This window comes from Schistocerca nitens, chromosome 4, assembly GCF_023898315.1.
Source record: "Schistocerca nitens isolate TAMUIC-IGC-003100 chromosome 4, iqSchNite1.1, whole genome shotgun sequence".
Lineage (NCBI taxonomy): Eukaryota > Metazoa > Arthropoda > Insecta > Orthoptera > Acrididae > Schistocerca > Schistocerca nitens.
The window spans coordinates 113,919,964-113,946,927 of record NC_064617.1 but is presented as its reverse complement, the minus strand read 5'-3'; the positions used below and the strand labels follow the sequence as shown (position 1 = coordinate 113,946,927).

Below are 26,964 nucleotides of genomic sequence, written 5' to 3'. Positions count from 1 at the left end.
ATTAGCACAGATCATCCATTTAAGTGAATCAACACCATAGAATTTGGATACATATCCTGCATGTTCAAGGTAATACATATGCTCTGAGATTTCTAGGATGAAGCCAGTTAGTCACTGCAATTTGATCTTGTGTTCATTGAAAAATGATACTGCAGGATGAATCAGATTCTTCTCTTACAAAGATTTTCACAGTAGAGTGCAAAAATCACCCAGAGAAATAGCAGCAGACTTGCACAGAGTCCAGCAGACATCCTCATTGTTGCCAGAACAAAATTTTCAGCCAGTCTTCATGTCCTAAGTGCTGTGTCCTGTGTGGGGTATCTAGTATCTATCCTCACCCCCCCACCCGCCCCCCACCCCCCTGCCATTTTTTTAAAGTTACAAAATAAATTCAAATGAACTTTAGTGTGAATTCCGCGAACCCTTGGATAGAAAGAGAGGCATCTGCAACACTATTTCTTCAGCAACACAGTGCACCTGCCCACATACGCCACGTGGTACTAAACTGAATGACACATAATTTTGGTTTGTTTTGGTCTAAGGAATTTGTCTTATTACACATGGAATGTAAATGAAAGGATCTCCAATAAATCTTTACATTCTAATGTGATGCCACTAATTTTTGTCTATGAAGAGTCATTGTCGTGCATGCGCTTGCTTTGGACAGAAATTGGAGACTGTTTTATAGTGCAAGGGAGGAATAGAATACATTGAATGTATGTGCTTGTAGAGGTCCCTCATGAACTACGCAAGGGAGATTCCATGGTGACTCAAGTTACATTATGAAATCAGATTTATTAGGTTGACTTTTTATCAATCTACAAACCTATATTTCCTTTTGTAAATAATCATATTAAATTCCGTTATTCGAGCATAGATCTTGAATTAATATTTAAGCAGGGAAGAGCATTAAAATTATAGAACTAGAATGTAATTTATATTGTGACTCCTGTTACAAATTTGGGACATCCTATTGTTAATGTACATTTTAAGTCAAAAGCTATGTCTAAATATTTGGAGTATGGATCTGGTCTTTATCACAGAAAATGTATATTAGGTTGGCTTTCAAATGACACAGTTACAGATTTCTAAAAATAGTTATTCCATATAAAATATTGTAGTATACTGTATTGAAAAAAGCTAGTCACATGATGTTAGGCAACTCGTGTTACTTGCATCTTATTGTTGGAAGCAATATAGCATTATTTACCAAATAAGATAAACTTAACATTAACATTTCACTTTTTAAACACTATGAAAAATTCTAAGAGCATGATGTAAAAAGTAAATCCAGGTAAAAGTCAGAAAACTGAAAATTCCTCTTACATTGACATCATCAGGTGGATTAAATTTCTTTGTAATTTTGTTCTGCATGTACAGAATTTCATCAAATTCTGCAGGTCATTTCCAGTAGTGAGCAGCACACTCCATTGCACTCATTAGGTAAGAATTTCCAAAAATTACATGTACTTCTCCAGTGTAGAATTTACCATTATATTCTACTTTGTACCAGTCTCCAGTTTTCACATTTTCTCTAGTTTGTTCACTGTGACACTCTTCAGCAGGGAAATTCTTTGGAGATAACAAATATGATTGTAGGACTCCTTTCTTGTTGTGAAAGCAGTGAATGCAAACTCGCTGCCCTCTGGCCGCATGCAGCCACAACTAATGCAATAATCCATGTTCAGTGACAGCTATGACTAGCCGCGGGAGCCTTGTACCTCTATTGGAGGATACCTTTTCATTCATTGAGAGGAATGGTCATCTGCAGTGTCTTGTATGTCATAAAGTATTATGTATGTCATAAAGTATTTAATTCTGCTAAGAGGTACAATATACGACGATATTATACACGTCTTCACTCAGTGCACTACGATCAGGTAGAAGGCGTTGCACACAGAGAACTGGTAGCCAGGCTTAAGAACGACATACCAGGATACGTAAGTTTAAAAATGGTTTCATAATACGGAGGGTATCAAAACATGCAACATAGTTAGTGTTCTGTAATGCGTTTAGACTTTTCAGGTGAATGAGAGTGGAGAAAACACTACTGAATTTGCAATTCGAACAACTACAGAGTCGCTCACATCATTGCGACGAGTGGCAAGCCGTTTTCGGTGGGACCACTCGTAAAATCGTGCATGGTAGCAGTTGCAGAATGTTTGTTTCCAAGGGAGGTGCAGGCAATTGAAGGGGTTTGCCTGTCGAAATACACAATGCCTCGTCGAATCCTGGACATGGCAGTGGATTTAGAGACACAGCTCTGGAAAAAGGCGGAGAGCTTTGTTGCATTTTCGCTAGTGCGCGACGAAAGCACTGACATATCGGACTGTGCTCAGCTTGCAGTCTTTGTGCGTGGTGTCGACATGGAGCTGCAAGTAACTGAAGAACTCTTGGATGTGGTACCACTCGATTACACCGCAACAGGACGTGACATTTTTGAAGCTGTTTGTGACTCAGTGGACAATATGAATTTGCCGTGGGATAAGCTCCATTCTGTAGCGACAGATGGTGCACCACAAATGATTGGTCGTCGCCAAGGTTTTGCTTCTCGTTTGAAAAATAAACTCGGGGACGAATTCGGGGAAGATATTTTGACTCTTCATTGTTTTATTCATCAAGAGGCACTGTGTGCTGAAACAGTAGAGCTAGGTGGCGTAATGAAAGATGTCGTGAAGTGTATGAATTTTGTGCGGCATCATGGTATGAATCATTGCCAATTCGAAGGATTCCTGAAACATATGGAAGCGGAGTATGGGGATATACCTTACCGCAGTACAGTTCGTTGGTTGAGTCGGGGAAAAGTTCTTGATGTCTTCTTTGCCATTTGTGAGGAAATATCCCTTTTTATCGAAATGAAAGGGGAAGAAATACGTTTTCTGAAAGATATAAAATGGATATCAGACCTGGCTTTCCTAGCTGACATAACTATGCATCTGAATAATTTAAATCTGTCATTGCAGGGCAAAGGGCAGCTAATCATTCACATGTACGACCAGATCAAAGTGTTCATGGAAAAATTACGTTTATTTGAGAGGCAGATGAGTAATGGACATTTAACATTCTTCAATTGTCTTGCTGCTTTAAAACTACCTGAAGGTACTACTTTCAGCGATTACCAAGCAAAGTTAAAGCAGCTCAATACATCATTTGAAACAAGATTCCGAAACCTCACTAATTTGGAAATGGAACTGAAGGTGTTCAGCACTCCTTTTTCAGTTTCCCCCGATGACTTGTCATCGTCACTTCAATTGGAGATTATTGATTTGCAAAAATCAACTTTGTTGAAAGAGAGGTACTACAACACGTTGGATTTGTCACGATGGTATCATTCATTACAGCAAAAAACATTTCCCAAGCTTCACAACAATGTTGCTCAGATCATGCGCATGATTGGATCTATGTATTGTTGTGAGCAGCTTTTCTCAGCAATGAAAAGAGTAAAAAGTAAGGAGCGATCGTTTCTTCAGGATGCAACAATGAAGGCCATCCTCCGCATTAACGCTGCGAACACTTTGACGCCTGATATTTCCAATCTTGTAATGAAAAGAAAATGTCAAGCTACAGAGGCCCAATAAATTTAGTATGTAATTTCTTGTAAAACAGTTGTTTATTTTTTATTTCCTGAACATCATATTTCCTGGTGTAGCATGTCACCACGTCTTAGCAGCTAAGAGTATGAGATTATCGATCTTGTAAGATGCAGCTGGCACATCAAAATGCTTGCCTTGCCACCTGCGTCAGCCAGCCGTGCCGCGTGCCGGCCCACTTGAATGGTCACAGCGAGCGACGCGGCTCCCTGGAGCAGGGAGTGCTCCGCGGCTCAAAATGGAGCCGACAAGCTGGAACAGCCTGCTTTAGGATGAAGACTATGCAATACTTTGCAACAACAAACTGTGCTCGATAGCCACCCCTTTGAAGTCCTGCTGTTATTTATGCAATGGCACTTGGCTTTTGGAGACTAATTGTGATTCTCAGGCATAACAATTGCTTGCAGGTTAGCTTCTCCATTGCTACCCTGTTCATGTCAAGGCCCATCGAATACTGAATTCTTCCCGTGGTGTTTTTTACACTAGGCTCTTCAATGGCCTGACTGAGGGAGAAAACCACACTCACCTCTCTTTCAGTGCAACACTGCAGTCGATAGGGTGATGAAAAAGGTTGACGCATCCTTCGTGCCTACACACACTCTTTTTTCTCTTGTTTGACAGAGTAGCAAAGATCAGAGCAGACTAAAATGCTGTCACGGTCCAACCGTACGTTCCAACTCCCCCAGGGGCTTGCCACTCTTTGGTGGGTTCGTGCTTGGCTACCATGGGGCCCCAGCCTTTGCAGAATTTTTTCCCTTCTGTTCTGCATATCCATCCTCTTGCTATTCTTTCCCCTCCCTTGGGGAACACGTCAGGGGTATTATTGGGAATGTTCTGCATTCCGTCGCTGACTTAAGAACAGTCTCGCTTGTTTTACGCTCACTTTTCCTTCCTTTGTTTTCCTTTTCTCATTCCTCCGCTTTGGCGTACGAGGTTCCTCTTTTTCTTGTTCCTCCCTGTGCGCTCCTGTAGGTCGACCCACATGTCTGACGTGTAACAGGTGACCGGGTAATGCGTAGTTCCCAGCCACGGGTCGACAGGTAGGGTTTGCACGTACCCCCTGGTACAGGCCAGGCCCAGGGAGGGGTGATTGCCTGAGCTGTAACATTCCCAAATTGCCAATTGGTCCGTCTGTCAGGTGTTCAGGAGGTGTGACCTGAGGTGTGAATAATCACCTAAGGCGAGTGCACCCCCCTTGTGAAAGGGGTCCACCAGATGGAAGGAGTGTGCCATCGGAGATGCTGCCAATCATGGGGAATTTCCTCACAATGAGTCAATCTTCCCACTCAGAGTCTACAAAATGCAAACGTAATGAGGCTAATGATTCAAAGACCCTTCCTGCTGCACCAAGGTTCCTTGTGGTCTCACGTACAGAAGACGGTCAGTCCTTCGCCACAGTAAATCTGATGATTCTTTAGAAAGGTGTTGATGCAATTGCAGGCCATGTGAAATCCTGCTCTCATGTATGGAATGTCACTTTGCTATTGGAGACCACTTGTGACGCTCAAGCACGACAACTGCTAGCTGCCTTGCTTCTCCACGGCTACCTTGTTTGTGTCGAGGCCCATAGAACTTAGAATTCTACCCAGGCTGCTCGATGGTCTAACCAAAGCCGAAATCCAGCCTTACCTCTCTGATAAGGGTGTCATTGCCGTCCACTGTGTAATGAAAAAGGTTGATTCCTCCTTAGTGCCCACCCACACACTCATTCTCACCTTTGATAGAGTCGTGCTTCATTCCAAGATCATTGCAGGCTATGAAATTATCAGTCTGGCCATACATTCCCAACCTGATGCGCTGCTACCAGTGTCATTGTTTCAACCACACTAGAATGTCTTGTCAACACCAAGCCAAATGTGTCACCTGTGGTAGGGATGCTCATGAGGGCGATTGTCCATCTCCTTCTGTCCACCTCCTTCTTCCCGCTGTATCAACTGCAATGGCATCTGTGCTGATTTGTCTCGGGATTGTCTTGTGTGTCTTGATGAGCAGGCTGTTCAAGAGATCCGGCTAAAGGAGAAGGTGCCTTACCCAATTGCTCGCAAGTTACTGGCTAGTTGCAAACCCTGTGGCATCTCATCTGGTACCTACAGTTTTGTTCTTGTTACCCCTCACTCCATGAAGGACTTGGCCACGCAGACATGTGACCTAAAATTCACCTCTGAAGTTGTGAAATCGCCCAGTGTCAAGGTAGCATCACCATCCCCCCCTTCAGCTGTGCAACAAGCTGTCCAACTCTCACCTCAAGGGGTGCAGCCACCAGCTACACAACTGGTAGGCCAGAAAGGGCAGGAGGAGTACTCCTGTGAATAATTCCTCCATCCCTCCATCCAAACACCACCCGAGTCTTCCTCTAACTGGAAGGACTCGGAGAAGTCCACCAAAGGCAAACGATCTTCTCCTTCGCCAACTTGAAGATCCTCTTCGATGGTGTCACCATGTGGTACCCTAGCATGGCCAGCCTCTGTATCGCTGGTGCGTAACACCAACCGTTTTTCAGCGTTGGACTCCACAGACCGCCCGCACAAGCATGCTGATGCTTCTGTGGCCCCATGGAGCAGGATCCTCCTGCTTCTGTGCCATGAAGTAGAGACTCTACACTGGCTGTCACTCAGAGGCTGCAGAGTTCACACTCCTACGTCTCTTCCTCATCATGACTGTCTTCCAATGGAACGTTTGTGGCCTTTGGTCCCACAAGGAGGATATACGGCTGCTTTTAGCATTGCAGCATCCCTCTTTGTACTCTGTCTTCAGGAAACAAAATTGCGCCCTCACAACTTCTTTGAGCTTTCACATTACTTCCCGATTCGTTTTGACCTTCTCCCTGAGGTTGGCATTCCATCTCATGGGCATGTCACGCTGCTCATAGGGGATGACATCCATAGTCAGCCCATCTCTCTGACTTTCCCTCTGACCATTCATGTCCCTCCGTCATTTGATGTCACCAGGGCAGACTTCGTTCAGCATATTGGGCAGCTGCCTCCTCCATTTTTGCTATTCGGTGACTTAAATGTGCATCATCCCCTGTGGGGTTCTCCCAGGACCTGTCTTGGCTGAACTTCTTAACCAACTTAACCTCTTCTGCCACTGGAGCACCCACTTTCCTTTCAGACTCCTCGCACACCTATTCTCATTTGGACCTATCCTTTTGCACTGCCCAGTTGTGAGTGCTGCTTCTGACACCTACTCAAGCAACCATTTCCTGTGTGCACTCCGTTTGCTGAATCCTACTCCATCTGCATGCACGCCCAAATGGCAGCTTACTGAGGCTGACTGGCAGCATTACTCCTCCCTGGTAACCTTTGAAGAACACGATTTCCCCAGTTGCTATGACGAGGTGAACTATCTCACCAACGTTATCTTCACTGCTGCAGAATGTTCCATTCCTCACACTTTCTCTTTACCATGTTGTCTCCCTGTCCCTTGGTGGGCTGAGGCGTGCTGCAATGCAATTCACGCACGGAGCCGTGCTCTCCACGCTTTTAATAGTCATCCTACGGAGGCAAACTGCATTCATTATAAACAGATGCATGCAAAGTGTTGTCACGTTATTCAGAATAGCAAATGAGCTAGCTGGATTTCCTTCACTAGTTCTTTTAACAGTTCCACACCTTCCTCTGTCATGTGGGCCTACCTCTGACGGCTCTCTGGGACCAAGATCCATTCCCCCATTTCTGGCCTCACAGTAGTAGACGATGTTATTGTGGACCCTATTGTTATCTCCAACACCTTGGGTACCATTTTGCGGAAGTTTTGAGCTATTCCCACTATCACCCTGTCTTCCTCCAGTGGAAATGAGTGGAGGAGGCTCAGGCGATATCCATCCCTTCTCCGAATCGTGATAGCTACAATGCCGCTTGTACTATGAGGGACCTCAATCATGCTCTCAGTTCATCCCGATCCTCCACCACAGGGCCGGACGCCATCCACATTCAGATGTTGCAGTACCTTTCTCTTGGGGACAAGCACTTTCTGCTTTACACATACAACCGCATCTGTGCAGAGGACACATTTTCCAAATGCTGGTGTGAAGCCATCATCATACCCATACCTAAGCCCAGTAAGGACAAAAACATTACTTCTAGCTACCACCCCATCTCTCCTATCAGCTGCGTTTGGAAGGTGATGGAACGCATGAGTCGTGCTTCGCTGGTATGGTGGCTCAAGTCTTGCAAATTACTGACCAATGCACAGTGTGCATTTTGAGCACAGCATTCAGCAGTTGACCATCTTGTCCACCCATGCCATGAATGATTTTCTGCAGAAATTCCAGACTGTGGCCGTGTTTTTCGATTTGGAGAAGGCCTACAACACCTGCTGGAGAACAGGTATCCTCCATACTCTTTACACGTGGGGCTTCCTTGCCCGCCTGCCGTTTCCTTCAGTCATTTTTAAAAGATTGAGTTTTCAGCGTGTGTTTGGGTTCTGCCTTGCTGGACACCTTTATCCAGTAAAACTGTGTGCCTCAGGGTTCCATCCTGAGTGTCATCCTCTTCACCATTGCCATTAACCCTATCATGGCCTGTCTCCCACCGGGCATCTCTGGCTCCCCTTTTGTTGACAATTTTGCCATCTATTGCAGTTCTCCACTGACATGTCTCACTGAGTGGCGTCTTCATCGGTGTCTTGATCGTCTTTCCTCCTGGAGCATTGACAATGGCTTTCACTTTTCCACTGACAAGACTGTCTGTATGAATTTCTGGCAATACAAGTGATTTCTCCCACCATCTTTACATGTTCGGCCTGTTGCACTTCCGTTCGTTGAATCTACGAAACTCCTGGGGCTCATGCTAGATAAGAAACTCTCTCGGTCCTCCTATGTCTCTTACCTGGCAGCCTGATGTACGCAGTTCCTCAATGTCCTACATGTCCTCGATGGTACTTCCTGGGTGCTGATTGAACCACACTCCCCTGTTTGTACCAGTCCCTTGTCTGTTCGAAACTCGACTATGGGTGCTTTGTTTATGCATCTGTACGCTCATCCCTCCTACGCCATCTTAACACTATCCACCATTGTGACATCTGTTTGGCCACAGGCGCCTTTCACGCCAGCCCGGTTGAGAGCCTGTATGCTGAAGCTGCTGAACTACCAATGTCCTACAGCCATTACTTTCTCCTCAGCAGGTATGCATGCCTATTTGTCTGCCATGCGTGGCCGACCATCCTACGCCTCCTTCTTTGATGATTGCTTTGATCCTCAGTATGGGGCTCTTCCTTCTTTGCAGTACATGCACCTTTCCCGGTGGGTGTGAGCCCTTCGCCACCTTGGCTTTGTGAAGCAGTCCATGTTAACCTTGGTTTTCATTCACTTTCTAAGGACAGTACTCCAGCCTCGGTTATCGCTGTCAGTTTTACGACCTTCTCGTGGAACTTTGCGATCATACCTTTGTATACACTGATGGTTCTTGGACTGACTGTGGGTTCAGGTGTGCCTTTGTCATTGTCACCTGTGTCCTTAGATATCGGTTTCTGGCACACTCATCACTATTTGCAGCAGCGCTTTTCATCTTGTATCAGGCCATGGAGTACATCTGGTGACACAGCCTTTTTCAATTGTGTCCTCTGCTCAGACTCACTCAGTGCCCTTCACAGTCTGTGTGTGCTGTACACTGCCCATCCCTCCCCCTGCGGGTCCGGGGATTAGAATAGGCCCGAGGTATTCCTGCCTGTTGTAAGAGGCGACTAAAAGGAGTCCCTCCCCCTCAAGGGGGTAGTTCGTGCCTGCGTCCGGAGACGGACGGTTCCACGACCTCTATTTGCGGTCATTTTGGTTTTTCACTTCTTCTCTTTTCTTCCTTCCTATGGTTGGTTCCTTTCTTTGCTCTTCTCCATCTCACTGTCTTCCTTACTCTTTTCCTTGTCTTCTTCTCCTTGCCTTCTCATTGCCTCCTTCTCCTTGCCTTCTCTGGTCTCCGCCTCGGCGTTTGAGACAGTCTGTCCTCTCTCTCTCTATCTCTCTCCCCCCCCTCTCTCTCCCCCTCTCTCTCCCTCCCTCTCCCTCTCTCTCCCTCTCTCTCCCTCCCTCTCCCTCCCTCCCCCTCCCTCTCCCTCCCTCCCCCTCTCTCTCCCTCCCTCCCCCTCCCTCTCCCTCCCTCCCCCTCTCTCTCCCTCCCTCCCCCTCTCTCTCCCTCCCTCTCCCTCTCTCTCCCTCCCTCTCCCTCCCTCTCCCTCCCTCCCTCCCTCTCCCTCTCTCTCCCTCCCTCTCCCTCCCTCCCTCTCCCTCTCTCTCCCTCCCTCCCTCTCCCTCTCTCTCCCTCCCTCTCTCCCTCCCTCTCTCTCCCTCCCTCTCTCTCCCTCCCTCTCTCTCCCTCCCTCTCTCTCCCTCCCTCTCTCTCCCTCCCTCTCTCTCCCTCCCTCTCTCTCCCTCCCTCTCTCTCCCTCCCTCTCTCTCCCTCCCTCTCCCTCCCTCCCTCTCTCTCCCTCCCTCTCTCTCCCTCCCTCTCTCCCTCCCTCTCTCCCTCCCTCTCTCCCTCCCTCTCTCCCTCCCTCTCTCCCTCTCTCCCTCTCACTCTCACTCTCACTCTCTTCTTTTTCCTCTTCTTCCTTCCTCCCTGTGCGCGCCTGAAGGCTGACCCACGCGTTCGCACGCGTAGCCGGTGACGGGGTAACGCGTAATTCCCTGCCCTGGGTAGACAAGTAAGGCACGCACGTACCCCCTGGTAAAGGCCAGGCCCAGGGAGGGGTGATTGCCTGAGCTGATACCTTCTGACCATGCTGATTGGTCCCTCCGTCTGTTTCTCGGGAGGCGTGACCTGAGGTGTAAACATTCATCTAAGGCGGGAGTGCCCTCTGAGAGGGTCCCCACAAGGAAGGAGCGCGCCATCGGAGACGCTGGCAATCATGGGGGATTCCTCCGCAATGGATTTTTCTTCTTCTCTCTCGACTTCTGCCCATAAACGGAAACTTCACCAGCCACCAGTGACAAAAGTTCTACCGCCTGCCCCACAGTTCCTCGTAGTTTCTCGATCTGAGGACGGCAAGGATTTTTCCTCTGTCAACCCTTTCGTTATCCAGAAGGGCGTAGATGCCATAGCCGGATCTGTCAAGTCGGGTACCAGGTTGCGTAATGGTACTTTGTTACTAGAAACTGAGAGCGCCTTTCAGGCACAAAAACTGCTTCGGGCCACACTCCTGTACACGTTCCCTGTCCGGGTGGAGGCTCACCGCACTTTGAATTCGTCTCGTGGTGTGGTATATACTCGATCACTCGACGGATTGACTGACGAGGAGATTCAGTCTTTCCTCGCTGAGCAGGGCGTGATGGCTGTCCATAGGGTCATGAAAAAGGTCAACAATGACCTTGTACCGACCCAGACACTTTTCTTGACCTTTGATAGTGTTCAGCTGCTGTCGCGTATCAAAGCGGGCTACGAGGTTATTTCTGTTCGCCCCTATGTCCCGACACCTACGCGCTGCTACCAGTGTCAGCGTTTTAATCACACTCGCCAGTCTTGTTCCAATGCGGCTAAATGTGTCACTTGTGGCAGGGATGCCCATGAGGGTGACTGTCCACCTCCGTCTCCTCGTTGTGTGAACTGTCAGGGTGACCATGCAGTGTCCTCCCGCGACTGTCCCATCTACAAGAAAGAACGCTGTATCCAAAGAAATTCAGGTCAAAGAGAAAGTGTCCACCTCGGCTGCTCGCAAGCTATTTGCTAGTAGGATGCCCACGCTGCCCCCAGCGGGAAAATACGGTACTGTCCTCGCCTCTCCTCGGTGTAGTGGTTAATAAAAAAATAAATGAAGAACAGAGACCGTGCAAAAGGGAAAGAATGATAAGCAAATCGGACTTTGTATTACAGAAAAGCTATCGGACTTCATTATTCGGAAAAGCTATTGTTGGGGTGGTCCTTGTGGCGTTTTTGAGCAAAAGTTAAACCAATTTCCACTACAAAAATTTTTGAAAAAGAACAGAGAACAACAAAATGTAACTGACAGGGGGAAATGGCGTAGCTTAGAGTTCATTCTTTACCAGGTTAACATGTCTTCTTTCGTGCGGCATCCAGGTCTTCAAAAATCTCCTTCAATTCTGCGTGAAAATTCTGCTCCGAAATCTTGCAATCGTTCAGGAATCACTAATTTATACCAATTAAAATCATCTTGATACTGTATGCAATTTAATTTACTTTGCTACTTCCATCCTCCGAATTTCTTAACAACTTCCATGATATGTCTACACATTAAAATCAGATCAAGACTAGCTAATAAGTTTTTTACGTCAGCATCAGATCACGTCTGCCTTAAGCTTCGGCTATCAAGAGACAATTGAAACGGATAGAAAACAAAAAAAAGAAAAAGTTACAATTTTAGTAGTTTCTCTGCCGTCGAGCGCTCATACCGCTGCGATGGGATATTTTTTATCTGAGGGAACGAGTGTAGTGCGGCGAAATTCAAAGTCCTGTTACATCGGACTACCAGGGAGGTGGTGATGCAGACATGCGATCTGACCTTCAGCACCACAGTCGTCCGTTCGGCCAGTGCTAAGATCGCGCGGTCCATGTCTCCTCTTCCTCCCGTCACCCCTCCAACACAAGCACCCTCATCAGCTTCTGCCAGGACGAAGACCCAGAAGTCAGATGCACGGGCCTTCAAGAAGGAACCGTCCCGTGCAGACTTCCTACGTACCCCGACCTCCCAGCCGTCGACCAGTACTTCCACTAAAAGACCTTCCAAGAAGGCTCATAGGAAGCACAGTTCTCCTTCTCTGCCACGGCGCATTTCTTCTCCTGCGCCACCCAGCGGTTGCCGCCCCAGGCCGTCATCCGTTTCGCCTGGCCGCACGGCTGGTAGCCGAACATCTGGCTGTCCACCAGCAGAGGAAGCTCCTCCTCCTGGCCATCTTAACGAGATGGCCGATGAACCTATAGAACCAATGGACGATGACTGTCCGCCTACTGATAGCGGCGGCAGTACTCGCTCGAAGCCAGGCCCTCAGCGGCCTTCGAGGTGACCCCTTTTTTCATCTTCCTTTTCTTCTCACGATGGCACTTATTCACTGGAATGTTCACAGCATTCGCTCCAACCAAGAGGACTTGAAGTTGCTGCTCCGCTTGCACCGTCCGCTCGTCGTAGCCCTCCAGGAAACGAAGCTACGCCCATGCGATCACGCCTTGGCACACTACACCTCTGTGCGTTTTGACCTACCCCCTGTGGTAGGTATTCCGGCTCATGGAGGGGTTATGTTGCTGGTCCGGGATGATATTTACTACGATCCCATCACATTGCACACCGGCCTGCAGGCAGTTGCCGTCCGAATTACTCTCCCCACTTTTACATTTTCTATTTGTACCGTTTACACTCCATCGTCGTCTGCCGTTACCAGGGCAGACATGATGCAACTTATTGCTCAGCTACCTGCACCATTTTTGTTAACTGGAGACTTCAATGCCCACCATCCCCTTTGGGGCTCTCCAGCATCCTGCCCGAGGGGCTCCCTGTTAGCAGACCTTTTCAACCAGCTCAATCTTGTCTGCCTCAATACTGGCACTCCTACTTTTCTTTTGGACACATCTCATACCTATTCCCATTTAGACCTCTCTATATGTACTACCCAACTTGCACGCCGGTTTGAGTGGTATGCCCTTTCTGATACATATTCGAGCGACCACTTCCCGTGTGTCATCCATCTCCTGCATCATACCCCCTCTCCGTGCTCAGCTAGTTGGAACATCTCCAAAGCAGACTGGGGGCTCTTCTCTTCCAGGGCGACCTTTCAGGATCAAACCTTCACAAGCTGCGATAGTCAGGTCACACACCTCACGGAAGTCATTCTCACTGCTGCTGTATATTCCATCCCTCACACTACTTCTTCTCCACGTCGCGTACCGGTCCCCTGGTGGACCGCAGCATGTAGAGACGCTTTACATGCTCGTCGACATGCTTTACGCACCTTTAAACGCCACCCTACAGTGGCGAATTGTATCACTTATAAACGATTACATGCGCAGTGCCGTCGTATTATTAAAGAAAGCAAGAAAGCCAGCTGGGCTGCTTTCACAACCACCTTCAACAGTTTTACTCCTTCTTCTGTTGTCTGGGGTAGCCTGCACCGTCTATCTGGCACTAAGGTCCACTCACCAGTTTCTGGCTTGACGGTCGCGAATGACGTCCTTGTGGCCCCTGAGGATATCTCCAATGCCTTCGGCTGCTTTTTTGCAGAGGTTTCGAGCTCCGCTCATTACCACCTGCCTTCCTCCCCCGAAAACAGGCAGAGGAGGCTAGACCACCTAACTTCCGTTCCTCGAATCGTGAAAGTTATAATGCCCCTTTCACCATGCGGGAACTCAAAAATGCACTTTCCCGGTCACGGTCCTCTGCTCCAGGGCCTGATTCTATTCATATTCAGATGCTGAAGAACCTTTCTCCTGTGGGTAAAGGTTTCCTTCTTCGTACTTATAATCGCATCTGGATTGAGGGACATGTTCCCGCATGCTGGCGCGAGTCTATTGTTGTACCGATTCCTAAGCCGGGGAAGGACAAGCACTTGCCTTCCAGTTATCGACCCATCTCGCTTACCAGCTGTGTCTGTAAGGTGATGGAGCGAATGGTTGACTCTCGTTTGGTTTGGCTGCTCGAATCTCGACGCCTATTTACCAATGTACAATGTGGATTTCGTAGGCGCCGCTCTGCTGTTGACCATCTGGTTACCTAGTTGACCTTCATTATGAATAACTTCTTGCGGAAGCGCCCGACCGTGGCTGTGTTCTTTGATTTGGAGAAGGCTTACGACACCTGTTGGAGGGCGGGCATTCTCCGCACCATGCATACATGGGGCCTTCGCAGTCGCCTCCCTCTTTTTATTCGTTCCTTTTTAATGGATTGACAGTTCAGGGTACGTGTGGGTTCTGTCCTGTCGGACACCTTTCGCCAGGAGAATGGGGTGCCACAGGGCTCAGTTTTGAGCGTTGCTCTCTTCGCCATAGCGATCAATCCAATAATGGATTGCCTCCCAGCTGATGTATCAGGCTCCCTTTTCGTGGACGATTTTACCATCTACTGCAGCGCGCAGCGTACATGTTTCCTGGAGTGCTGTCTTCAGCGTTCTCTTGACCAACTTTACTCCTGGAGTGTCGCCAATGGCTTCCGTTTTTCTGCCGAGAAGACGGTCTGTATTAACTTCTGGCGCTACAAAGAGTTTCTCCCACCGTCCTTACGACTCAGTTCCGTTGATCTCCCATTCGTGGAGACAACAAAATTTTTAGGTCTTACATTTGACAGGAAACTTAGCTGGTCTCCACATGTGTCTTATTTGGGTGCCCGTTGTACCCGTTCTCTAAATGTCCTTCGTGTTCTCAGTGGTATGTCGTGGGGAGCGGATCGAACCGTCCTACTTCGCCTATATCGGTCGATCGTCCGCTCAAAGTTGGATTATGGGAGCTTCGTATACTACTCTGCACGGCCGTCCATCTTACGCCACCTCAACTCCATACAACATCGGGGTTTACGTCTTGCGATCGGAGCATTTTATACTAGTCCCGTCGAGAGTCTTCATGCTGAAGCCGGTGAATTGCCACTGCCCTACCGGCGCGATACACTGCTTTGTAGATATGCCTGTCGGCTACTGTCAATGCCCGACCACCCGTCTTATCGTTCCTTTTTTGACGACTCTCTCGATCGTCAATACAGGTTGTATGTCTCTGCCCTGCTACCCCCTGGAGTTCGCTTTGGTTGCCTCCTTAAACACCTTGATTTTTCACTCCCTGCAACCTTTAGAGTGGGCGAGAGCCACACGCCACCTTGGCTCCAGGCTGAGGTTCGCGTTCACCTTGACCTCAGCTCGCTCCCAAAGGAGGTTACCCCCGGTTCGGTATACCGCTCCCGTTTTGTCGAACTTGGTTCGAAGTTCATTAATATGACCTTCATTTATACAGATGGCTCTAAGACCAATGACTGGGTCGGTTGTTCTTTTATTGTCAGGGCACAAAGTTTCAAGTACCGGCTCCATGGCTATTGTTCGGTCTTCACAGCTGAGCTCTTTGCCCTCTACCAGGCTGTTCTTTACATCTGCCGCCACCGACATTCTGCTTATGTCATCTGCTCCGATTCCCTGAGCGCCATCCAGAGCCTCAGTGATCCGTATCCGGTTCACCCTTTCGTGCACCGGATCCAACGCTCTCTTCAGCAGCTGGTCGACAACGGTTCTCCGGTTCGCTTTACGTGGGTTCCTGGCCATGTCGGTATCCCTGGGAACGAAGCTGCAGATGCCGTGGCCAAGGCTGCGGTCCTCCAGCCTCGGACAGCTTCTTGTTGTCTCGCTTCATCAGATTGTAGCAGGGTAATTTGTCGGCGCATTTTATCGCTGTGGCATGCCGATTGGGCTGCCCTTACGGACAACAAGCTTCGGGCCTTGAAACCTCTTCCCGCGGCTTGGACGTCCTCCTCACGCCCCTCTCGGCGGTAGGAGGTAGTTTTGGCCCGGTTACGAATTGGACACTGCTGGTTCAGCCATCGCCATCTGCTGACGGCTGCGCCGGCGCCGGCGCCGTTCTGCCCATGTGGGCAATTGCTGACGGTCCACCACATTTTAACGTCCTGTCCGGATTTTACTACACTGCATCTTGATCTTGGCCTGGCATGTACTCTCGATGCCATTTTAGCGGATGACCCAGGAGCAGCTGCTCGCGTTCTTCGTTTTATCAACTTGACCAACCTGTCTAAGGACATTTGATTATGCTGTTTTTTTTTTTAATCCTATGCCTGTCGATCTTTTATCGTGTTTTCCTTTTTAGTTGCTGTTTTAAACTTGTGCCTCGCGGTGCATTCCTAACGTAGTCTGGGCGCTAATGACAAAAAAAACTGCCCATCCCGCAGTACAGTGGGTCCAGGAAAACTGTCAATTGCTCACTCTTGGTCAAGCCATGTGATGTTTCTGTGGGTTCCTGGTCATGTTGGTCTGCCAGGAAACAAGTCTGCTGACACTGCTGCCAAGCCTGCAGTCCACGTACATCAGCCCACGAGTACCTATATTCCCTCGAATGATCTCTGTGTTGTCATCAGTCATGAAGTGGTGTCCCTTTGGCATCGCCAATCGTCCTCCCTTCATGAGAATAAGCTCCTGCTTGTTAAGCCTCTCCCAGCGGCGTGGATGACCTCTTCTCGACCCACCCACCGGGAGGAGATTATTGTAACTCGGCTGCGTATTGGACACTGCCTTTTTAGGCATCCTCATTTGCTAAGTGGTGCTACCCCACCACTATGTACACATTGCGCCCAAGTTTTAACTGTCTGCCACTTCCTGGTTGAATGTCCATGTTTTTGACCTTTTACTTTCCCGTTTGGATTTGGCGTCTGGGTTATCGGCCATTTTAGCAAATGACGTATGGGCTGTTGACCGCGTTTTATTTTCTATCCATTGTAGCAATATGGCGGAGGCCATTTAATTTTTAGTTTTGGCCTTCCGATTCTCTATGGTGTCTTTTTTAGCCCTTTTTCCGCATGCCTGTTTTTAGCTGTCTTCTATGCGTTAATTCTGAGTGATGTATAGTCGTTTTTAAACTCCTCTCTGTCTTAGAGTTCTATAGTTTTGACTTTTGCGCAAATGACCCCAGTTGTTTTTGCAACCTAAAACAAAACAAAACAAAACAAACAAACATATGTTCCACACCTGATGCGCTGCAACGACACTTGGATGTGCTGTCAAAACCTGGCCAAATGTGCTTCTTGTGGTAGGGATGCTCACAAGGGTAATTGCCCATCACCTTCTCCCTACTGTATCAGTCGCAGTGGTGGCCATACAGCTTCCTCACTAGTATGTCCTGTGTATACTGATGAGCAAGCTGTACAGGAGGCCAGGAAAAGGAAAAAGTCCCTTACCGTGTTACTTGCAAGTTGTTGTCTAGTTGGAAGCCTTGCATTTTACCATCTGGCACTTACAGTACCATTCGCACTACACCTCGCTCCATTAAGGACATGACCAAACTGACTTTAAACCTCAAATTCAGCACCTTGGTTATAAGATCACCCAATGCTGCGGTAGCATCCCTGTGTCCTCCTCCTCGAGTGTGCTGCAAGCCACCAAATTTTCGCCTATGACCCTACTCAACTGGCAGGCTGGAAATGACAGAAGGAATATTCCCACTAAGACCTTTTGTGTCCTTCCAGCCAACAAACACCTGAATCTTCATCTGCCAACCTCAAAGGTTCCAAGATACCACACATAGGCAAAGGGTCTTCGACAGTTGCCATGTGATAGATACCTTCACCAAGCTGTTCTTCATTTCACTGGTGCGCACCATTTCACTAGTGCGCACTGCCAACCATTTCTCTGCCCTGGAATCTGCTGGAAAACCCAGTGTAAATGCCAGTGCCTCAGTAGATCTCATGGAGCAGGATCCTCTAGCCTCTTCGCCCTGTGGCAGTGAGTCTTTTAAGGCTGACACTTGGCAGCCACTGAGGGGGCAGCCCTTCATTTTTTCCCTCCTCCCCTTTCCACATCACGCCCCCCCCCTCCCCCTTCAGTGGAATGTTGGTGGCATTAAATCCAAAAAGGATAAATCAAAACTGCTTTGGAATTGAAGCATCCCCTTCTTTTCTGCCTCCAGGAAACAAAATTTCTTCCTTGCAACCACTTTGACCTCCTGCATTTGACCTTGCGCCCCCCCCCCCCTCCTCCCTTGAGGACTGTATTCCATCTCGTGGGGGAGTCGTGCTGCTCATCTGGGATGACGTTCATAGTCAGACCATCTCACTGAACACCCGGGTGCAAGCTGTTGCAGTTCGCATTTTCCTTCCTCGCTTCATCTTTTCTCTTTGTACCATCTACATCCCTCCATCATTTGGTGTCACCAGGGCATGCTTCCTTCAGCTTATTGGGCAACTCCCTCACCCCTTTTCACTGCTCAATGACTTTAATGCACACCACACCTTTGTTGCTCTCCCAGAACCTATTCAAGAGTTGCCCTCTTGGCTGACCTTCTCAATCAACTGAACTCCATCTCCCTTAACACTGGAACACGCACTTTCCTTTCAGACTCTATGCACACCTATTACCATTTGGACCTCTCATTCTGCTCTGCCCTACCCCACCTATGTGTAAATCCTACTGGCAGCTTTCTAAGGCCAACTGGAGGCTTTACTCTTCCCTGACAATCTTCGATGAAAATCATTTCCCCAGTTGTGATGGCCAGGTAGAATACCTTACAAAAGTTATCCTTACCACCACAGAACATTCCGTTCATTGCACTTCATCTTTACCGCACCGTGTCCCGGTTCCTTGCTGGTCTAACGCGTGTCATGGTCCAATTCACGCCCGAAGATGTGCACTCAAGTTTTTAACAGTCAGCCTATGGTGGCAAACTGCACTCATTATTGACAGTAGCATTCTTTGTGATAGCAAAAAAGCTAGCTGGATTTCATTTACTAGTTCTATGTTGCAGAGATTTCAAACTCCATCCACTATCGCCCTGCCCTCCTCCGTCAGGAATGAGTGGAGGAAGCTTGGGTGATACCTTTCTCCTCTCAGAATCATGAATTCTACAACGCTGCCATGACTGTGGGAGCTAGATTTCACTCTCACTTTCTCGCAATCTTCTGCCCCAGGGTTGGACAGTATTCACATTCAGCACCTTTCTCTTGTGGGCAAGTACTTTCTCTTTCATATGTACAATTGCATCTTGGTAGCTGACACTTTTCCCAGATGCTGCAGTGAAGCTGTTGTCATATCCTTACCTAAGCCCAGTAAGGACAAACACCTTCCTTCTAGTTACTGTCATGTTTCTCTCACCAGCTGTTTTTGCAAGGTGATGGAACGTATGATTCGCGGGTTGGTATGTTGGCTCAAATCTCGCAATCTAGTAATCACTGCACAACATGAATTTTGAGTGCACTGTTTTTCAGGTGACCATCTCATCACGTTATCAACCCATGTCATGAATGGTTTTATGCAGAAGCACCACACTGTGGCAGTGTTTTTGTTTTGGTGAGAGCCTAAGACACCTGCTGGAAAACTGGTATCGTCTGTACTTTTTACATGTGGGATTTCAAGGCCGCCTGTCCCGTTTCCTTCAGGAATTTTTAAAAGATCGAGTTTTCAAGGTATGTGTGGATTATGCCTTGTCGGACACCTTCATCCAGGAAAATGGGGTGCCTCAGGGTTCTGTCCTGAGCTTCGTCCTCTTTGCTATCGCCATGAACCCTATTATGGCCTGACTCCCTCCGGGCATCTCTGGCTCCCTTTTCATTAACGGTTTTGTGATCTATTGCAGTTATACTCTGACTTGTCTCCGTGAGTGGCGTCTTCAGTGATGTCTTGATTGTCTTTACTTGTCGAGAATCAACAATGGCTTTTGCTTTTCCACAAACAAAACTGGTTGTACGAATTTCTAGTGGCGCAGTGAGTTTCTTCCACTGATTTTACATCTTGGGCCTGTTGCTCTTCCATGTTACATGCTCTCTGTGTCCTGTGTGTCCTCAGTTGAAGTGGATCAGAACACCCTCCTCTGTTTGTACTTATCCCTGTTCTATTCTAGACTAGACTATGGGCATCTACGGCTCTGTCCATCTTGCGCCATCCACCATTATGGCATCCGTTTGGCCACTGGCACCTTTTAGACTAACCCAGTTGACAGTCTGTGTGCAGAAGCTGCTGAACTACCGAAGTCATACCACCGTGATGTTCTCCTCAGTGGATATGCCTACCGTTTGTCTGCCAAGTCAGGCCACCTATCCTATACCTCCTCCTTTGATGACTACTTTGACTGCCAGTATGGGGTGTGTCCCTCTTCTCTGTTACCTCCTGGAGTTCGCTTTCGGCTACTGCTCTGCCAGCTTAACTTCATGCTACCTGCCACTTTACCGAGGGGTGTGAACCCTTCAGTACCTTGGCTTTGTGCAGTGGTCCGTGGTCCATGTTCGCCTTGGACTGTATTTGCTTCCCATGTACACTACTCCAGATTCAATCTATTGCTGTATGTTTCTCAACTTTCGCACACCACTTAGTGATAGCATCTTCGTGTACAGTGATGGCTCTTGGACTGACCGTGATGTCGGGTGTGCCTTCGTCATTGGCACTGACCAATTTCAGTATTGGCTTCTGGAACACTGCTCAGTATTTACAGCAGGCTCTTCACCCTGTATCAGGCCATGCAGTCCATCTGGCCACACAGGCTTTTCAGTTGTCATTTTCTCCAACTCTCTGTGCCCTTCAGATTCGATGTGTGCTGTACACAGTCCATCCCTTAGTGCAGTGGGTCCAAGAAAGCTTCCACTTACTCACTCTTGATGGAGCCACAGTAATGTTTGTGTGGGTCCCTCGTCATGTCGGTCTGACGGAAAACGAGGCTGCTGACGCTGCTGCCAAGGCTGCAGTCCTCTCAGCTTAACCTGCTAACATTTCCATTCCTTCTGTCATGGGAACAAGCTTTGGGGAATTAAACCTCTCCCAGCTACTTGGTCGAACTTCCCTCAGCCCTCTCGTCGTAAGATCATTTTTATGTAGCTTGCATATTGGGCACTGTAGTTTCAGCCATCGCCATTTGCCCTCAGCACTGTGTTTGATCAACCCATTGCACCATTGCAGAGTTCGACTAGTGACAGGAAGAAGAAGAAGAATAAGAAGAAGAAGAAGAAGAAGCAGCTTTCGATGAGCGTGACATCACAACTGTTTACGTTTTTAACAGGCCACGAGAAAACATAATCAATAGCAGTTTCAGAAACATTATTTTCAAAGTAAATTTCTTTTTACACTAGATGAATTAATGTTACTTGTGAGAATGTACCATGAATTTCTTATATCATGGCATTCTTGAATCTTATTCAAAACCTAACTCTTTGAGGACTAGCCGCTTAAAAAATTTAAAGTTCAGAAGACAAGCCATACACGACATTTTGTAAAATTTTACGCAAGCATTTATGTTCGATATATCTTGAAGGATAACACATACTAAAAAAGGTCAAGCAATTAGATTAGTTTTTCATATTTATTTTAGTTCTTTCATAGATTACAAGTTATGCAATAACGATGGCAAAAAGTATAATTATCTTTCAGAAAAAAGTTAGAAGTGAGTTCTTGAGCAATTTCACAGATAAGTGGCTTTTCTGTGGGAAAGTTGAAGTGCTTGATGGAATATTTATTCAGCCAGGTAACCCATGAAATGTTTGGTGCACAGCAGTGAAATTTATAATCGCACTTGGCAGAAATATTCAGCTGCCACAATTTTAGGTTGTGCTCTTATGCAGAAATTGATAGTGTTGTTGTTGTTGTGGTCTTCAGTCCTGAGACTGGTTTGATGCAGCTCTCCATGCTACTCTATCCTGTGCAAGCTTCTTCATCTCCCAGTACCTACTGCAACCTACATCCTTCTGAATCTGCTTAGTGTATTCATCTCTTGGTCTCCCCCTACGATTTTTACCCTCCACGCTGCCCTCCAATACTAAATTGGTGATCCCTTGATGCCTCAGAACATGTCCTACCAACCGATCCCTTCTTCTGGTCAAGTTATGCCACAAACTCCTCTTCTCCCCAATCCTATTCAGTACCTCCTCATTAGTTATGTGATCTACCCATCTAATCTTCAGCATTCTTCTGTAGCACCACATTTCGAAAGCTTCTATTCTCTTCTTGTCCAAACTATTTACCGTCCATGTTTCACTTCCATACATGGCTACACTCCATACAAATACTTTCAGAAATGACTTCCTGACACTTACATCTATACTCGATGTTAACAAATTTCTCTTATTCAGAAACGCTTTCCTTGCCATTGACAGTCTACATTTTATATCCTCTCTACTTCGACCATAGTATGAACATTAAAAGTTAAGAAGTCATGTGTATTATTGCCGTGCCAGTAGCAAAGTTTTCAGAGTAACTGGATAGAGAGTGTAGACTCTTCATATGTTACTGCACAGTACATTGGTTAAGTTAAGGGGCATGCCTGGAATGATTTTTCAATTTAAAACTCAATATTGTTGAATTTTTGAAGGAAGTAGTAGTAGTACAAGAACGAAAATTAGAACATTCAGAATAGACTGCATTTAAAAAGAAAATTGCATTGTAGAAGGTGCACTTGTGACAATCAATTTTCCTAAGCACGCTGGCGTTAAAGAATACACGAGGTTTGAATAGTTTTTATGAATGTTGTGTGAAGACACTGTCAGACTTACATCTGTTTACGAGACTGTTTACCGTTTCAGTTGAAAGCGCCCCTGTGCATTTGCAGATGTAATTGACCGACCTGCAGGGTAATTCCGGATGTTACAACAAATCTTTTATGTTAACACTGTCCAGGATGTCTGCGTTGCTTTTCTCAGGTAGTTTTTCCAAGTCTCCATAATGAGCACGCAAACATGGCAAAATATTTTGATCGACATACTGGCCTGAGAGACCTTTTCTCGATTATGAAACTAAGTAAGCACAATTATGTGGCAATTTGAGTGCGTAACCCTGTGAAATTGTCTATGTGCCAGATAAAAATTATAGTGTGTCTTCAGTGTACCAAAAAGGATCAAATAACACTGAAAATTTGTTTTGTTTGTGATGTTGTAAAATGTGAAATATGGAACGAAGTTGTAGGCAATGTGGCTGCACTGCGGTTTAATTGCGGCGCATTTGCAGTTTTCCACTCTTCCTTCTCCTGCTTGTGCTCAGACAGCATGATGTGGCGGTGGGGGAAGTATGCGGCAAGGCTGAGTGGTTTGGCAGTCGTGCCCTTCCACGGTCTGCCCCTGCCATTCAATTTTCTACGTGTGTACTGACTTTCATTACTTTCCATGTCCAGGCAAAAGCATCTAAATTCTCGTCTTCCAAAACTCTACAGTTTTAATGGCCTCATCATTGCACAAAAATAGATCTTCTGCTTTGCAAATAAACTCCACCCGTGGGCACAAGAACAAATGTTCATTTGTCTGTGTTGCTCCACATTCATTCTAGTCACCTTCAAGGTAGCCGCACTTGACCAGTGTGTACGTTGCGTTTTGCGATTCCTGTTCTTAATCTATTCAGTGCTTTCCATGTGCTATTTTGTAGTTGCTGCCCTTGTGTGATTCTTCTTTGGGGTGCAGGTTTGTATTTTGCAGAGTGTCCAGCCATAAAGATAGGTCTAGGTCGGTGTCGTAAACGTACTGTCTGTTAGAAGCAGCTCTTCCTTGATTTAAGACGAATTAGAACTGTTCGGTGGCTATACAGCTAGTGCCGTGGGTCGATTTCCGGCTTTTCCTATCTATTTCACTGGTTACTTTGTGTCTGATATTTGTTTGTTCGTGCTGCTTAACAACATTGTTGTTGTTGGCAGACTACGTCACATCCTATGCTCTGAATATCTGCTGTCATTGGCTGGCAAGATCACATGACAAGCAATGACTGGCTAACAAAAGTGCATTGCAATCCCAATTGTAGTGCTTTGGAAGCTACTGTGCTGTATTTGGTGGAATTAGTATTTATACTTCTGTAATAAGAAAATATGCAGTGTACACATTGCAGTGCATCAAAGATCTCTCCAAACTGCTCCCCTCCCCCCTCCCCTTGCTCATCCCCACCACCCCCCACCCCACCTCCACCCCCACCCCTAAAGTGCTGGTAAGTTCTACACTGGCGTATAAAACATTTACCATTCATAGGGTTGATAAGTCTTACAGTTCCAAGGGAAAATGTCAACGTGGAAAGAAAGCAATTTCACCTGGGAAAAAGTGTATTTTCACCCAGGAATAAGCGTATTTTTAACTGGGAAGTCTGGGGATTTTTTCCTCTTGCCCATTTATACAGCCTGGCTATTGTAACCACACATTATCAATCAATCAGTTTCACTGAGAAATAAGCGAACCCAAGGATAAAATTAGAAAACTGCTAAGAAAACTTAGTATGAATTTATTATAACCAGTGCATACTACACATGTAATTAATTATATTTTTATCATTACAGATTGCAGCACAGTGCTGCAGAATGGCACTCAAGTAGTACCAGCAGCAGAGACAGTTGTGGGACAACTACTCCAGCTAAGTGTGTCCGTATGTCCTACATTGGCAAAAGCGTGGGGACAGCTCGGAGCGTGGTGTTACCGTTGGGGACGGCGAGCAGTCGACATTGCTGGGAGAGCTGGTGGGGGACAACTCGGAGAAGCTGACAGGCTGGCAGTGCAAGCTCTTGTTCCCTCTGGTATTGCAGGGCATGACCTTGACAGAGTTTACTCTATCCTAGGTCAGACACGCGCCCTTGCAGATGAAGAGGATATTGAGGTGCATTTTGATAACAGTATACTGTCTCTGTAGTGTGGCCATTCTTTGATTTTTAAATAGCACATCGTATCATAGTAGCATAAAAGTATATTTAAATTCAAGTCTAGCTTGGTACCAGAGATGGTGATCATGTGGGTGTGGGTGTTGTGCTTGCGTAAATGTCTGTGTTTTGTCTACCTTAGAAGAATGCTTTTTGGCTGAAAGCTCACATGTTCAGCAGTCTTTTTGGAGTATTGCTTTGACGAGCTGTGTCGGGAAGACATTGGAACGCATGGTCAACTGTCACCTGGTTTGGCTGCTCGAGACCAGGCAGCCCCTTAGCCACTCTCACTGTGGCTTTCGGAGATGTCGTTCAACTATAGACAACTTGACCCTGCTTGAGACGGCCATCCAGCAGGCCTTCCTATGTAACCAGCATTGTCTAGGTGCATTCTTTGACATTAATAAGGTGTATGACACTACTTAGCGCTGCCTTATCCTCAATCAACTCCATCAGTGGGGCTTTCGTGGCCATCTCCCCATCTTCATTTGGTCCTTTCTTTCCCACTGCCTCTTTCGATATTAGGTTGTTAATGTGCTATCTGATTTGTACGTGCATGAGAATGGTGTTCCGTCCACTATCCGGAGTCCTGCCCAGTGCTTCTTGTTTGTGGACGATTTTGCTGTTTTCTGTTCTTCCTCCGGTCTTGTCACTGCTAGTCGGCAGTTGCAGCTTACGAAAAAGCGATTAGAGGCATGGACTGGGAAGACGGGTTTTACCTTTTCTGCAGACAAATGTGTGTGTGTTAATTTTAATCGTTCTCGACGTCTTTTTACCTCCCCTGAATTGCTTCTGAGGGACACCATTCTTCCTTTTAGAGACACTGTGAGGTTCCTGGGCCTCACTTTTGATTCCAAGTTGTCGTGGTTGCCGCACCTTAAAGACCTCAAGGTGCGGGCCCTGAAGGCACTGAATATTTTGAAATGTCTGAGCCATTGGTCCTGGGGAACAGATCGGGCGCGTCTGCTGCAGTTTTATAGGGCTTTCGTCCGGTCGCGTCTTGACTATGGATGCACCGTGTATGGGTCAGCGAGGCCTTTGTATCGGAAGATTCTTGACGCAGTTCACCATGAGGGTATCAGGCTGGCCGCTGGTGCCTTCTGTACCAGTCCCATCCCCAGCCTGTGTGCTGAGGCAGGGGAACCACCGCTCGCCATCTGGCAGAAGCTCCTCATGGTGCGACGAGTGTGTAAATTCCTTGCCTGTCCTCCCTCCCCTGCGTACCCTACTGTTGCCCGACTGCCTATGGAACGTCTCTTTTTCCAGTCGTCCCAGGGCAACGAGACCATTTGGGATTCATGCCAAGCATTTGCTTGAGTCCCTTGGTGTGGAGCGTGTGGCACCCCAACTCCAGGGTTTTACCCGCCTGCCTCCCTGGTTGCTCCAGAGGCCCAGCTTCCTTTTAGACTTGTCAGAGTACCGGAGGAGCTGCACTCCTGCGTTTGTGTTTACCTCCTTATTTTATGATATTTTAAACCAGCATCCCGACCATATACCAGTATTTACGGATGGCTCTAAACAGGGGGACTCTGTTGGTTGTGGTGTTGTTTTCCCTGATAGAGCGTCAAGTTACGGCTTCCTGCAGCGTTTACCATCTTTGATGCCGAATTGTTTGCGATCTTGCGGGCATTGGAGCAGATGAGATGTGTTCCCAGTCTTCTCATCTGTTCCGACTCCCTGAGTGCCCTTCAGACCATGCAACACTTGTACCCAGCGGATACGGTCGTCCAGAACATCCATGGTGCCCTACTCCACCTGCAACGGCAGGGGAAGGAGGTTTCTTTCTGCTGGGTGCCGGGGCACATGGGTATTAGGGGAAACGAACTGGCGGATGTGGCTGCCAAAGATGCATGTTCCCTCCCTCACGTTGTTGAATGTGCCGTCCCCCTCCATGCTGTTACCTCCCTTTTGCGTTTTCGTGTTATGTGTCAATGGGAAGAGGAGTGGCTGGCAGTCGGTGAAAATAAGCTGCGTCTGGTCAAGGCCACCACGCGGCCATGGCGTATGTCCTACCAGTCCTGCAGGCGGGACGAGGTTGTTCGCTGTCAGTCTTCGTCCATTCACCGCATGTGTTACTGTTTCTATGCGTTTGGGCGCTGATGACCACGCTGTTTAGTGCCCGAAAACCTCAAACCACCCACCCACCCACACACACACACATACAC

At 47.3% G+C, this 26,964-nt stretch overlaps 1 protein-coding gene across 1 annotated transcript in view; it reads left to right on the top strand.

The window, feature by feature from the left end:
• LOC126253189 (serine/threonine-protein kinase SMG1) overlaps positions 1-26,964 on the top strand; it is a 395,243-nt gene that overhangs the window by 215,004 nt on the left and 153,275 nt on the right. The window contains exon 27 of the mRNA XM_049954353.1: positions 24,446-24,759. Coding sequence (XP_049810310.1) covers positions 24,446-24,759 — 314 coding nt within the window. The remainder of the gene's footprint in view (positions 1-24,445; positions 24,760-26,964) is intronic.